Source organism: Peromyscus eremicus, chromosome 7, assembly GCF_949786415.1.
Source record: "Peromyscus eremicus chromosome 7, PerEre_H2_v1, whole genome shotgun sequence".
NCBI classification, from domain to species: domain Eukaryota; kingdom Metazoa; phylum Chordata; class Mammalia; order Rodentia; family Cricetidae; genus Peromyscus; species Peromyscus eremicus.
The window spans coordinates 40,214,106-40,229,060 of NC_081422.1; the positions used below are offsets into that span (position 1 = coordinate 40,214,106).

The window sequence follows — 14,955 nt, forward strand, 5'->3', positions numbered from 1 at the left end:
TGTATCCAGTTTTTCTCTTTAAATATGCAGTTTATTATATGGCTCTTACATCTGAGCTGTACCGTTTTCTTCCGGTGTCAGGGATGGAATCCAGCTACATCCCTAGTCCTCAAAACAATTCCGAGATGAACAAAACTTAAGATAGTTTAATTCTAAGGCACTCCCTGTTCCTAGTCTTGGGAGAGATCAGAACAGAAGAAATGAGACCAGAGCCCCAGTGGACCACAAAGAAGACTGCACCTATGTTCTGTCCCCGCTGTGAAGCGGCCACTGCTCCCTCCTTCCACAGCTCCACCCTTCCACACCCTGAAGACAGGAGACAGCTGCAGGCTGGGCCCTGCCAGAGGCACGAGCATCTAGTACCAGCCACACTCCACCATGATGGATGAAGTATGAACTAGACCTTGCTCTGTGGGGCTGCCTGCCAGCAGGTGGTAGCTGCTGAGAACTAAATCCAAGCTGACCCCTGACCTGCTCTACACCAAGGGTAGCAGCCAGAAGGGACTACTGGCCTCATTAGGGCTCGGGTGGGCCCAGTTCCCAAGAAAGTCAGCCTTTGGAGCCACAGCCTGCCCTATGGACCTAGTGGCTTTCCCACTCCCTTGTTACCAAAGGGACCTCACAGCACACCTGCTCCAGGCCCTTCCTACCTAACCCTACCTGCCCTTCTCCGTGCCTTCATATCCTCAGCACCGCAAACGGGGATCCAAAGTCTAGCAGAGACCTGGTCACTGGGTAGCCACCCAGGAAAGCACCAGCCAGACCAGAGAGGGGAACATAAGGGGCTCAAATGCAGTCTGATAACACTACTCTGTATGCACCGGCACACACCCCACCAGGGGCTCCCTGTATGCACCCCACACACCAGCGCACACCAGCACACACCAGGCTGGGTTCACATTAAACATCCTGTTGTTTCACCCAGCAGATTCCCATCCACTCAAGCCAAGCGCTCCCTAAAAACCTGCGGAGACCGTGTGCCAGAATCCCTCTTCTAGCAGCCCACAAAGGAGACAAACAGCTGCCCTGACTTACGCCCTTTTAGGGCAGCATCTGTGTTTCAGGCACCTGTGTACCTTCCTGGGTGCAGGCCAGCTTACGTCTAGCAGACAGACAAAATACTATAAAAGCAAAGTAATCCTGGGAGCAGAGAGGGGGCAAGTCACCTCCTCCAAGCAGGCGCCAGAACTGGGTCTCAGAGCCTCAAGAAGAGAACACAGGGGCCAAAGGGGAAGCAGCAAGGCTGGCAGAGCAGGCACAGGGGGCAGCATGTGCAGACTGGTAAGGCGAGTCGTAGACCCAGCTGCTGGGTGGCAGAGCCGGAAGGGATGGGTGGGCAGGGGGGTCAACCCTCAGTTGCTGTATGAATAAATGGACACGCAGCAGGGCAGGAATGTTTCACTGCACAGCAGCAACAAAGCAGTCATGGCCAGAAGCCCCATCGAGGCAACTGTCTAGACGCAGAGAATGTCCAGAAGTCCACACTAATGGGCAGGCGTCATCTATGGGTCACCCTTAAAAGTAGCTGCCAGAGAAGGTGAGGGCCCAGGCTAGCCCACCCAGACTCACCTCCCAGCAGGCCCCACCCACGGCCGGAGAAAGCATGTCACCATCCAGCAGGCGCTCTGAGATCCGGCTGCGGAATCCAAAGTCCTGGAGATGGTGGAGATGAGAAAATCAGCTCTGCCCTTGCCACGGTCAGCGCTTGCCCACCTTCCAGAAAGGTGTGCACTGTGTCCTAGGCACCGAGCTCAACACTGTGACATCTAATGAAGTGCTCAGAGCAGGCGAGATGGTGAGAGAAGCAGAGCCAACCGTTCCCTGTAGACACTGAGTGGAGAGTGGGAAGGTTTACTGTAAAATTCTTCCGATTTTTCTATATATTTGGTTATTTTTCATAATAAAACTATAGACAAAAATAACCCTTTAAGACTGAAATGCTTATGCCCTCATGGACAAGCTGCAGGCCGCGGAGGACGTGAAATTTGGCCCGGGACAAAAAGCTGGTAACAAGGGGGCTGCAGGTCAGATGAGCCCCGGGCCTGACTCTTCCTATGACACATGCCGCACAGCATGGCTCTTCCCAGCTAGCTCCCTCCTCACCCATCCCATACCCAAGCAGGGCAGGAGAACGCCGGCAAACCCAAACCCACGGGTGACTTGGAAGTGAGACTTGATGGGCCCCTTCCATCCTTCTCCCCATAGAGGTGACACTCTCTCTCAAGACAATGTGATTCATTAGCAGTGATTTGTCCAGAGTCCTCTTGGGGATGCGCAGCAGGTGCCCACCCCAAGCCCAATTCCTCACTGCCCTTTGGCTGCCAGCAGGACCACACCACGCCCCTTCTGAGCCTAAGATCCTGCTGGGCTGTGAAGGATTGCTGTCCAACAGTATTCTAATGGGGACAGTTCTGCCATCCCTGATGGATGGCAGGATGCCCAGAAAAGGTCTGATCCTGCTGTCTCCAGCTTCCTCCCTCCACACCCAGAGTAAAGACTGCTGATGGGCACAGCAGCACATGGTGGCAGCTTTGGAAGGACCAGACCACTTGTTTCTTAGAGTTCAGTCAAACAGTTATCCATCATGTCAAGTGTTTAGTTGGTTAAGTAGATGTCTTGTTGTTTTGTTGGGGGCTTGGAAGGGTTTGATTTAGTTTGTTTTGGCCAATAATGAGTTTTGCATTTGTGGGTTTTTGTTTGTTTTGAGGTTTTATTTGTTTGTTTTGTTTTGTTTTTTGCTTACCTTTCTAGCCTTTCTAGTTTGTGGGGTTTTTCTTGGATTTTGATTATTTTCCCTTCAGTTTGATTTCTAAACATCTAATGCAGCGGCCATCTGCTTCCGAAGCCCATGGCTCAGCGTGGGGCCAAAGCACTCAGCTGTCTAACCCCTCTGCACCCCTCCGATCTTCCCTGTTCATCCCTGACCCTCTTCCACTAATCCCTTCCCTTATAACTGCCTCCTCTGAGCAGATGGAGGGGGACATGCAGAGGTAACAACGGGCCAAAAGTAGTCGAATCTTCCCTTTAAGACTCAGACTTGGCAAATGGACTTGCGATCATGGATGGCTTGGCAGTGCAGGACAAAAGCCTTAACTTTCAAATTAAATCCTGGCCAACACCTAGCAAAGTCCTCAAGCATGGCTCAGTGACCCAGGAACACCTGGAGCCTCCTGGATACAACTGTCCTGCCAGGCCCCAGGCAGCCCAGGTGGCCTCATAGACAATTCACACAAAGTAAAAGTGCTGATACTAGCCCTTCACAGTCTATGCTCTGCCTTACTTCATTCCCACAGCAAACTGTAGTGGGCAGTGCTACCCCTGGTTACTGAGTTGAGAAACTGGAACTAACAAAACCTAATTTTGTTGGCTAACTGTCCCACTTCCCAGCTGTGTGACCATTGGTAAACTACTTCTCTAGGGAAAAAGAAACACCAAGCTCTTTCATACCACCCTGCTGCGGCTCACTGCAACTCACCAAGCTCTTTCATACTGCCCTGCTGGGGCTCACTGCAACTCACCAAGCCCTTCCATACCACCCTGCTGGGGCTCACTGCAACTCACCAGGCCAAGGAAAGACTTGGGGGCAGAAGCTTCAGACTCGGAGAGCTGTGGGTCCTTCAAGTGTTCAAGGACCTCTGACTCCTGCAGGGACACATGACAGAGAAACACCCCCAAAATGTTCCGGGCTGCTATCCATGGAATTCCCAACATAGAAATGAGCCCAAGCCAAAAATCTACCCGTTTTGAAAACCAACAGTTATAAACACCTACACAAGAAAGGGGCTATGTACTTATGCTGATAGTGGACAACCACACCCTAAATCAGATCAGCAGGATTTAAACAGGAAAGGAGAGCTAAGAATAGTAGAGACAGGAAGTCAGCAGTATAGACGTTGATGCTATCTGAAAAAATAAAGCGTATCTTAATATGTGTGCATACTCATGTGCATGCAGGGTGTGTGTATGTGTGTGTGTGTGTGTGTGTGTGTGTGTGTGTGTGAACATGTAGAAGCCATAGGTCAGCTTTGGGTTGCTCTCCATGCTGTTCATCCACTTTGTTTTGGGCACAGAAACTTTCACTGGCCTGAAGCCCCTCTGATCTGGCTTAAGCTGGCTGGCCAGTGAGCTCCAGGGATCCATCCATCTCCCCTCCCCAGTGCTGGGATTATAAAGTGCTCATCAGTATACCCGGATTTTAAGATGGATTCTGGGGGTCAAAGTTAGATCTTCATGTTGTTCAGCAAGCACTTTATGGACTAAACCATCTTACCAGCTCTGGAAGTGTCTTTTCCAGGGCTTAGATAGAAGCTCTTTAAATGAATTCCCTCACTATATGGAAAAAGACTAAGGGTAGGAAAAGCTATAATGCCAAAGGGGCGCTCTCGTATGTGTGTGCGCTCTCTCTCTCTCCCTCTCTACATATACATATACATACACACACGCACACGCACACGCACACACACACACACGCACACACACCCCTCCCCTTCTTTATAGGAACTCCGACTGAGCAAACCAAGACAACGGACAGGCGGGGAGAAGTAACAGGGAGAAATGAAGAGCATGGCTATCCCAGGAGGTGCCAATGGAAAAGCACACTTCTGCTCTGAATTCCCGGCACCAGCAGGTCTGCCGTTTCATTCAGGATTTTACCTCCCACTGGGTCTGGGCATATCTGTCACAATTAAGGGCTCTGGCTGATGTGGACAGCTGAATGCAGCTCCTGACTCGGTAATACAGACATGGAGGCAGGAAGCTAAGGAGCTGGAGACAGCAGCAGCAGATTCCAGCAGACGACTGCCTTGGGACCAAGGGACTTACCTCACTGGCGTCTGATGTGCTCTCCTCCAGGGCGGACGCTTCCTTGGCTGTTTCTCTCCTGGAACCCTCCTCTCCTGCCTCCATGGCTTCCTCTGCCTGTTCCTTTTTAGAGGCCTTGGCAGGGTGATCACCCCCAGGATCCAACCCAGGAGCCACCTGACTCTCAGAAGCCTTGAGATTTCTGTTCTCGTTTTCTTTCTGTAGGTTCCAGGGACTTGCCCCTCTTCCCCGGGACCTGCTGCCATCAGAACTGTCCAGACTCCGGTCAGCACCCTGGCTGAACAGCTTGCCAGGGGTGGGGGGCCGATCGGCATCCGAGTCAAGAGAAACATCCTTCTTGTCCACTGGCTGGCTGCTTCTTGGAGACTCCTGGGGAGCAAAGACAATGTCAGAAAGGAGCCAAGAAGTTTAGAGACTGACACAAGATGGAGCGGCCATTCCTTGACTCTCAGCTGGTCTTCATGAGCTCTGACCGTTATCCTGCATAGGTGTGTGTGTGTGTGTGTGTGTGTGTGTGTGTGTGTGTGTGTGTCTGTGTGTCTGTGTGTGTGTGTGTGTCTGTGTGTCTGTGTGTGTGTGTGTCTGTGTGTCTGCGCGTGTGTGTCTGTGTGTCTGTGTGTGTCTGTGTGTGCGTGTGCATGTGTGTGTACTTGCATATGGAAGCCAGAGGTCAACATTAGCTGTCTTCTTCAGTTGCTCTCAGACATGGCCTCTCACTGAATCTGGAGCTCACCAATTTGGCCAGACTAACTGGCCAGCATGCTCCAGGGATCCACCTGTCTCTTTGCTACCACCATTGGGGCTCCAGATGTATGCTGCCACATCTGGAGTTTTAAGTGAATGCTAGGGAGCAGGACTCATCTGCACGCTTGCACAGTGAGCACTCTACCCACTGAGCATCTCCCTAGCCCTCCCAAACAGCTTTTTTTAAATGTTTTATGTGTGTATGGGTGGGCATGTGCATGTGAGTGCAGGTGTCTGTAGAGATCCAGAAGCATTGGATCCTACTGGAACTAGAATTATGCACAGTTGTGAACTACCCAATATAGGTACGTGGGAACCAAATTCAGGTCTTCTGCAAAAGCAGTATGTGCTCTTAACCACGGCGAGCCATCTCTTCAGCTGCCCAAATAGCTTTGCAAAACACAGATTGCTGCCCCTTGGCCCCCATCCAGATAAACTGAATGGCAATTTCTATGATGATACAGACACATCAAACAGGGCTTAGAAATTGCTGCAACTCTGCCATCATCTGCCACATCCCCCAGACCCGTCAGCCAAGCCCTCAGACCTCAGGAGCCAATATTTACTTAGAAGAGAATAGCAAAGACCGGAACTTAGACTTTTCATTTTTCAAAGACAGAAAGGGAAATACATAAGAAGGGTACCCTTCCTCCCCAAGTCTCCCTACACAAGCTCATCACCAGCAACCCCGCAGACACATCTTCTATCCAAGACTCTCAACCTGGGGTCTCTGAGAAGCGATGTCTAGAGGGATTAGCTGGGTGAGAGATGGGGCAGAGGCGACAAAGGAGGGTGGGCCTTCAGGAAAGACACAGGTCCATCATCACCTGTGACAGAGAGAAAGGGGAGCACAGGACAGTTCTGAGCAATCGGAGCCAAGCAGAGCTCAAGCAGGCTGCTGTCAGAGACGGTCCACATCAGGCAGGAGGGGCCCTGTCCCCAAACCCCTGGTGGGACCTGTCACACTAGAAGGAAGTGGAATCTTAGCAGGAACCAGCAAAGACAAAAGGGCCAGTAACTGGCAGCTGTTAATTTTCTAAACCCCCGCTTTGGCTGGGTCCCCTGAAAGGAGAGCTGAGCTGCACACTTAACACAGGGACCACACCCTGTTTTCCACATACAAACTCACTAGTAAAAATCCAAGGCTGCTTCTGGTAAATTCTTCATAGAGCTGACCAAAATAGAAACAGAAAGCCCTCCCTCAGAAACACAGCCAGTGATCTCTCCTGGGCTCAGACTCAGAGCCTCCTTCCAGAAAAACATCTGTGCTGGCACTTAGGCTGTCGGGCTGAACAACTACTGATCAGGGATTTTTAAGACTTCCAGATTCGCTATCCTGAAGATTAAAACAAGCAGTGTATTAAGTGCTACAGTCTGGATCTGGAGTGCCCCTCAAAAGGCCCGTGTGGTGGAGGCTTGCCCCCGAGCGGCACTACTGGGTTACTAGGGGCACACCCTTCACCTCTTCGCTCCTTGGCTTATGGTGTGACCATCTGTGCTGTGCCCACAGGGTCCTGCCATGATGCGCTACCTCACCACAGACCTAAAACAAGGGGGCTAATCAGTCACGGCCCCACTTTCGAAACTGCCAGCAGATACAATCCTTTTCTTAATATGGCTTAAGGTTCAGTTCAGATACTTCACTATGGTCGCGGAAAGCTGAGCATCCCAAGTCGAGTCAGCAGCTGAAGGAGAAGACCTCAACACGGTATCTGCTGTTGTTCTGGCGCAGTGTCTGCTGAAGCCAAAGGCAGAGCCACAGCCGGGCGGGGGCGGCGCACGCCTGTAATCCCAGCACTCGGGAGGCAGAGGCAGGTGGATCTCTGTGAGTTCGAGGCCAGTCTGGGCTACCGAGTGAGTTCCAGGAGAGGCGCAAAGCTACACAGAGAAACCCTGTCTCGAGAAACCAAAAAAAAAAAAAAAAAAAGGCAGAGCCACTGTGGATCCGGCAGCTGGCTGACAGGCTAACCCAGGCTCCTGAGGAATGGTACAGGGAGGCAGGAGACGCAATCTCAAGCAAATTACTGTGCCTCCACTCCTTCCTCTTAAATACATAGATTCACGGAGTACCCACCTTACAAAGCCACCTGGAGGGTTAAATAAGTTAACACTCGTTGAGTGAGGTGAGGAACTTAGAACTATGCCTGTCTAGACTGTCGGTGCCCCAGAAATGATCACTAATGTTCTACGGTAACGAAACCCCATATTCATCCTCTGAGCACCCTCAGTGTGCCGCACACCCACTGCCTTCGGGAATAGGAGATGACCATACCCACCCTGCCTGTGGGGCGCTAGCTAACACTGAGAAAAGGGAACTGTCCCTTGTGGGCCAATGGTGAGTTCTGACTGCCCAAACCTAAGGAGCACTGGAGGCAGGTGTGACCGCTGGTCCCAAGCCTGCCCCTGGGGGAAGAGCAGAAGGGGGGAGAAGCAGACAGTAGCCAGCACCACCCCACCACTCTCAAAACTCATACAGAATAACGCTACCGTCTAAAGGGGTGCCTCAGCCCCTTCTCTTCAGGAAGGTAGCTTCATTCAAGCTGGGGCCACGCCACCAACATTCAGCAGGAGCTCCACACCTGGTCTACCAGGCTCTGTGGCTCCAAGGAGGAGGGTGAGGTTTACAGGGGGGGGGGGGGGTGTTCAGCACATGAGTCATTCAACAAATGGGGCCAGTCCATGCTAGTCAGGCTTATCCTAGAATTAAGGAAGGCTCTCCTGTCCTCCACCTTCAATCTGGGGCTGAAACCTAGTCCTAAGAGGGTTACCTAGCAACAAACTTTGGATTAGGAGACAGACAAAGTGTCAGACACCAGAGAGCCCTTCCTGCTTCTCACAGTTCATCCCCACCATATCTTACACCCCTCCTGCCTGGGCTTGAACACTGGGCTATTTTTCTACTCTGCTATACACACTCTCTTTAGTTTTTAAAGATGTCAGACCTGGCACATGCTAAGCCTGTGCTCGACCACTAAGCCACATACTCCTGATACAATCACTGCTCCACCCCCTGACAAACTACCACTGGTCCTCACAGCATCCCCTCTCCCAGGAAGCCTTCCTTGGCCTTTGGTCCCTGAACCCTGGGTCTTTCTGCCACAACAGCTATAACAGCTGTGGGTTTCTTTGCTTATTTTCCTTACTTGATGGACTCCCTATTGTGCTCAGAACCCAGTTTCTGGCATATATGGATGCTCAATAAAGTCTCAACTGAGGTTGTTTTGTTTTGTCTTTGTTTTTTAACAACCCATGTGTTGCCATGCAGTGGTGGCAATCCCAGCACACTCAGGAGGCAGGTGGATCTCTGTGGGTTCCAGGCCAGCCTGGTCTACAGAGCGAGTTCTAGCTAGACAGCCAGGCCTACAAAAAAAAAAAAAAAAAAAAAAAAGTATGTGTGAGCCAATGGTAGGAGTGGAGGCTTCCCTTCTTCCTCTCCCAACTGGAGATGTAGTATTTATTTGCCAAAGTCATATGTGGATTAGACTATTTCGGTGCAGTGCTTATGAAATGAAATGTTAACTCTTAACTATTCAAAATGATGAAAAAGCAAGTAGGCCATAAAACTCAGAGGGTGGCAGCCAAGGTATGGTGGTGGCGGCCAGGTATGGTGGTGGCGGCCAGGTATGGTGGTGGCGGCCAGGTATGGTGGTGGCGGCCAGGTATGGTGGTGGCGGCCAGGTATGGTGGTGGCACACCTTTAATCCCAGCTTTCCAGAGGCAGAAGCAGGGTGGGGATCGTTTACCCATGGAGGCCAGAAGAGGGCATAAGACCCGCTGGAATTACAAACAGTTGTGAGCCACCTGATGTAGGTGATGGGAACCAGCCCTTGGTCCTTGGGAAGAACAGCAAATGCTCATAACCAGTGAGCCACTCTCTAGCCCCAAGATTCCCATAATTATACTGGAGAGAACACAACCCAACTACAAGACTCTTGAGCTTCACCTAGGCAACTCTCAAATTTAAACCCTTCAGAAGATGAATTTCAGTGTGGAGCGTACTCCCTGGGAGAGTGTGTGTCTAAAGTCTAAGGCCCCAGCTTCCACTTGCAGCAGCCCCCCTCGCCCCAAAAATGAAGATTTCCATGTGACTGCGTGATCTCAATCTGCCTACCTAAACATAAAATTGATAAAATAAGGCAACCATTAAAACAAACGGCCTTAAAAATAAAATAAATGGCTTTGGTCTACATCCACATCTACTGACTACATCCATAGGACAGCCAGAATTGGGTAGAGAAGGCAGGGGAAATTAAACACTGGCTATCTATCATCTACAACAGGATGCAGGAGATCTAAGCATCTCATCTGACTCCACACTGTCCCTGCTCACCCTGCCCATGCTCCTCAGCTGTCCCCAGGCCTAGGTTCTGAAGCCCCCAGCCAGTGTGCACACCCCAGCCATCTCTGTACAGTCTCCTGCTCCAGGCTCTGTGGGTACACAGCTCTGCTCTGGGCCTCTCCATGCTCAAACTCCCCAACCTCCTCCTGCCACAGTCTCAGGTCCTTTTGCATTTCAAGGCATATTTCAAGATTTCGCCATCTGCACGAGGAGGGGGTGAAGAGGAGTGACTGTCAGAACCGGTTCTTGAATATTTAACACTTTTCAAAAGTCACGAGGCTCCCCAGGTTGCATTCCCACCCCCTTACCTGTCCAGAGCACAAAGGCACTTGGGCTCCCATGATCCACACAGGACAGGAGCGGGGAGTCATGGGGGCTGGGGGGAGGTTGCCTCAACAGCATGCCCATGCTTTCACACTGTTCTGGGGAGACTCCTGCTAAGCCAACCATCGGCCAGGGTTATTTTCCAGGTCTGGTGCCCATTCAGTTGGTCTCAATTCTTTGCACAGCTCCCCGGGTGTAGCTAGCACTTTCCAATCACACTGACATCATCCTGCGATTTCTAAGCCGAGGCTCCCTCCCTCTCCTTTCGAGAGCTGATGGCTTTTCATCAGCACCACATGACCACATACTGCCTGCTCGCCACCCTCTGCCTCCCCCTCTCCCTCAGAAGCCTTCTTGGTGTGGGTTCCTGAACCTTTCCCTTTGCCTCTGTGATAGACTAGCAGTGGGTTTAGGTTGGAAAGCTGAGGAGGGAGTCGACGCTGATGGAACTGCATTCCTGCCATCCTGCTGCCCTCTTATGGAAGTAAGAGCAAAGTGACTGGGAACACAGGGCAGGGTAAACCCGGGAAGAAAGGCTGCAGCTGCAACCAGAGCGAACTGCAAGACCCAGATGGAGGGGGGGGGGGGGGGGCGGGGGGGTAATACACCGGAACAAAAGTCATTTCAAAGGGCACTGCCCAAGTGGGGGCAGCTTTGCCTGCCTAGACGCCTACACTGATCTCCACTACTAACATCTCCCCCAAGAAAAACCCCTAATACCTACCTGAGGTTAGAACACAGGACTCCAACACCCCATGTGGCAGAGAAGTGGAGACAGGTGTGCGAGGTGTCTAAGCATCACCTACTCCAGACACTTCCCCACCTCCCTGTGGTGCCAAGCAAGCTATTAAAATGTTTTAAAAGCTCCCACTCCCCTCACCAGCAAAGGGAAAACTCTAGAAGTCCATACCATGTCAGAGGAGAAACACCTTTCTCGGTTGACATCTGTAATCCATTAAGAAGTAGTCAGGATCAAGCTACAGGGGAATTTCAACCCACCAGCTGACTGCAAGGAACAGACACCTACTGTCCCCAGAAAGTGAGGAAGCCAAGGGAAGGAAGAAACACCACCCAGCCTGTCTAGATACCCTCCACTCCATTCTCTCAGCTGCTAAACCAAACACACCCAAGCACTTCCTGTGTCCCAGCGAGTGGGCTAGGTGCTGGGTATATAGACATAAATTATGCAGCATCTACACCACTACCACCACCACCACCCTCCCCCTGTGCCTGGTCCCCTGTAAAGCAGTTACTCTCTTTCCCCAAACATGCAAGCCTTCATGACACCCCTTCTCCTAGTCACAGACATCCACCCAGGTGCAAACTGAGGACCTTCTTGGAGTCCACCAGTCAGTCAGCGCTGGTTAACGGTGGCTGAGAAGGAAACCAAGTCCTCCCGTAGAGAACCAAACAGAGTTCTTTACTCAGGCAGAGCAGCTCCACTCGGAAGGAGCAGCCTCCAAGCAGACGTGTATCAGACTGGAGATACAGATGGGGCAGTCGGGAGAAGTGCTACATTTGGCAGAAGTGTTAAAGTCACAATCAAAACATAGCTGACTGTGCAGAACCAAAAGGCTGAACAGATCCGGGGATAATAAGCAAAGCTTCCCTATGAGATAGGTCCTGCCCCAAAGATCCGTGTGGTTGGATCCCCTTAAAAGATGCACCCACAGTGAGGTCGCAAGTACCCTGACCTCCAAGGAGTGGTGAGTACCAAGAAATATGAGTCAGAGATAAAAGAGACTGGGCCAGGAAGACAGTTTAGTGGGTAAAGGCACTTGCTGCCAAGCTTGACAACCCGAGTTCAATCCCCAGGAACCTCATGGAAGGAGGAAACTGACTCCTGAAAGTTGTCCTCCAACCTCCACATGTACTCTGTGACACACACAGTGCAAATAAATACGTTGAAATGCAATTAAAAAAACAGGCTGGGCGGGTGGCGGCGCATGCCTTTAATCCCAGCACTTGGGAAGCAGAGCCCGGCGGATCTCTGTGAGTTGGAGGCCAGCCTGGTCTACAGAGTGAGTTCCAGGACAGGCACCAAAGCTACACAGAGAAACCCTGTCTCGAAAAAAAAAAAATAAATAATAATAATAATAATAATAATAATAATAAGGGAGGCTGAGGAGATGTCTCAGAGGGTAAGAATGCTTGCTGTCTAAGCGTGAGCCCCCATGTAAAAAGTCAGGTGTGGCCACAGGAGATTCCCTGGGACATGCTGGCTGCCAGCCCAGTGCCAGGCTCAGTGAGAAACTCTATGTTGAGGGGATAATTAGGCAGTGAGTGGTAGAGCAGAACATCCAATGTCCTCCTCTGGCCGCCATTTGCACTTGAACATATGATACAGCAAACATACATGTGCAACACACACAATCACATACACACAAAGAATACGCATAATAAAGAAACCAACTAAAATTTGTGAGGGGAGCACCTTTGCTTTTCTAGCCAGCTTTGTGGTCATTCTAATGATATAAAAGTGATTTTGTCTTAAAACATAATATATAAGACCTGTATGAGGCTTAGACCTTGTGGTCGATATTCAGATGTCTTTATGAATCTAGTTTGCAACTTCATGATTCAGTGCTTATAACAAATATTTTAGGAAAATTTAGAGAACTGTTACTTGCTTAAAAATTACTAAATCAAGAACTAGAGAGATGGCTTAGAAGGTTAAGAGCACTGACTGCTCTTCCAGAGGTCCTGAGTTCAATTCCCAGCAACCACATGGTGGCTCACAACCATCTATAATGAGATCTGGTGCCCTCTTCTGGCCTGCAGGCATACATGCAGACAGTACATTGTATATATAATAAATAAACAATAATAATAAATCAGACACTAGACAGAGAACATACAATAGGAGATGTCCCTATGATTTCTAAGTCCAGGTTCCAAAACATGCACAAAAAGTATGAGTATAATGACATGGTAACTTGTACTGCCTGTGTGCTCCCCATGAAAAACATGCTGGAGGCAGCACAGGTCAGACTTCAGAGACAGGTGGGCCCTTGGAAGCATGTTCCAGAAGCTATACCCACCCATATGCTTTTGTCTACCCTTAAATCTTTGCTCCAGCTCTTCATTTACCTAGACAACCCCCTGTCTAAAATTTAGACTGGTCATTTGATAGCTGAGAGAATGGATTCCCTGAACCCCAGAAATCCTGAACAGACCCAAATGGACCAGTTCCTTTTCCACATATGCTCCGCGAGACAGCGGCAAAGCTTCAGAAGGAAAAAAGGTACGGCCCGAGCGAGGCATTTACCAGCAGGGTTCTCGGGCTCTTACCTCGTACTCAAAGTTACCTCCCAGGGCACTGAGGTCCAGGTGCAGGTTCTTGAGAAGCTCACTGGAGCTTCGGACACTCTGCAAACAAGAACAATGATGAACAGCGTCTTAGTCAGGGTTTCTGTTGCTGTGATGGCGTTCAGGACCAAAAGCAGCTTGGGGCGGGAAGGGTTTACTTCAGCTTACAACTCTCAGGTCATAGTCAGTTACCGTAGGAACTCAGGGGAGGGACAAGAAACAAGAACTAATGCAGGGGCCATGGAGGAGTGCTACTTACTAGCTTGCTCCTCCTGGCCTGCTCAGTCTAATTGATTGATTGATTGACTGATTGATTGATGGTTTTTCCAGACAAGGTTCTCTGTGTAGCCCTGGCTATCCTGGAACTCACTCTGTATACCAGGCTGGCCTCGAACTCAGAGATCCACCTGCCTCCACCTCCCAAGTGCTTGGATTAAAGGCGTGCACCACCACCAACTGGTTGCTCAGCCTGCATTTGTACAGCCCAGGACTACCTGTTCAGAGATAGCACCACCCACAACGTGCTGGGCATCCATGAATCACTAATTGAGAATATGCTTCACAGGCTTGAGTACAGGCCAATCTTATGGAAGTATTTTTCTCAATCAGGGTTCCCTCTTCTCAGATAACTCCAGCTTGTGTCAAGTTGACTAAATAAATAAATAAATAAATAAATAAATAAATAAATAAAGTAAAGGTGATAAGTCTAAAGGAATTGGCCAGCCCAACATGCAGAGGAGAATGGGAGTGCCCTGGCAAGGCTTTGGAGGACTCCAGGGCAGGCCCTCCACTAAGGCCTCTCTAAGTAGCCTTTTGTCAAGTGAGCACAAGGCCAAACAAGCATGTTGTGTTCTCCAGCTCAAATGTGAGAGGCATACAGACTGGTCAAGAAAGGAAGTTATGGGTGGAAAAACACTTATTTATTTTTAAATGGCTGGGAGGTTAGCCAAAGATAGAACTAATCCATGTATCTACCAACAGATGAGTGCATAAACAGAACATGGTGCATACACACAACAGGCTTAAAATGCATGTTTACATACTGGCTGCAGCATGCTGAGGGAAAAGGTGCCAGACATCAAAGACAAACACTACGCGATTTTACTACTATGAAACATCTAGAACCGGCAAATCCATGAGCCCCCCCCCCCCAAAAAAAAATAGATTTAGAGGTTACCAGGGGCTGGAAGAAAAAGGAATGATTTATTGTATGGGGGCTAGAATATGGGATTATAAACAAGTTCTCAAAATGGACAGTTGTGATGATAACATTAACATTATGATAAAACCTAATAATCCCTGAATTACTGTACCATTAAAATAGGTTAAAAATCTTACCTGTGTGTGAGAGCTTTACTGCAATTGAAATATACAGAATATGTCTATAGACCCAGAGGGCTTCCAGACCAGAAAGGGAC

At 49.9% G+C, this 14,955-nt stretch overlaps 1 protein-coding gene across 1 annotated transcript in view; it reads right to left on the reverse strand.

Annotated features, from left to right (window-relative positions):
- The window catches only part of Cep164 (centrosomal protein 164), a 67,193-nt gene that overhangs the window by 22,951 nt on the left and 29,287 nt on the right, over positions 1-14,955 (reverse strand). Inside the window, exons 7-10 of the mRNA XM_059267748.1 lie at positions 13,520-13,597; positions 4,822-5,190; positions 3,562-3,642; positions 1,570-1,653 (exon numbers count right to left, since the gene is read on the reverse strand). Coding sequence (XP_059123731.1) covers positions 1,570-1,653; positions 3,562-3,642; positions 4,822-5,190; positions 13,520-13,597 — 612 coding nt within the window. The remainder of the gene's footprint in view (positions 1-1,569; positions 1,654-3,561; positions 3,643-4,821; positions 5,191-13,519; positions 13,598-14,955) is intronic.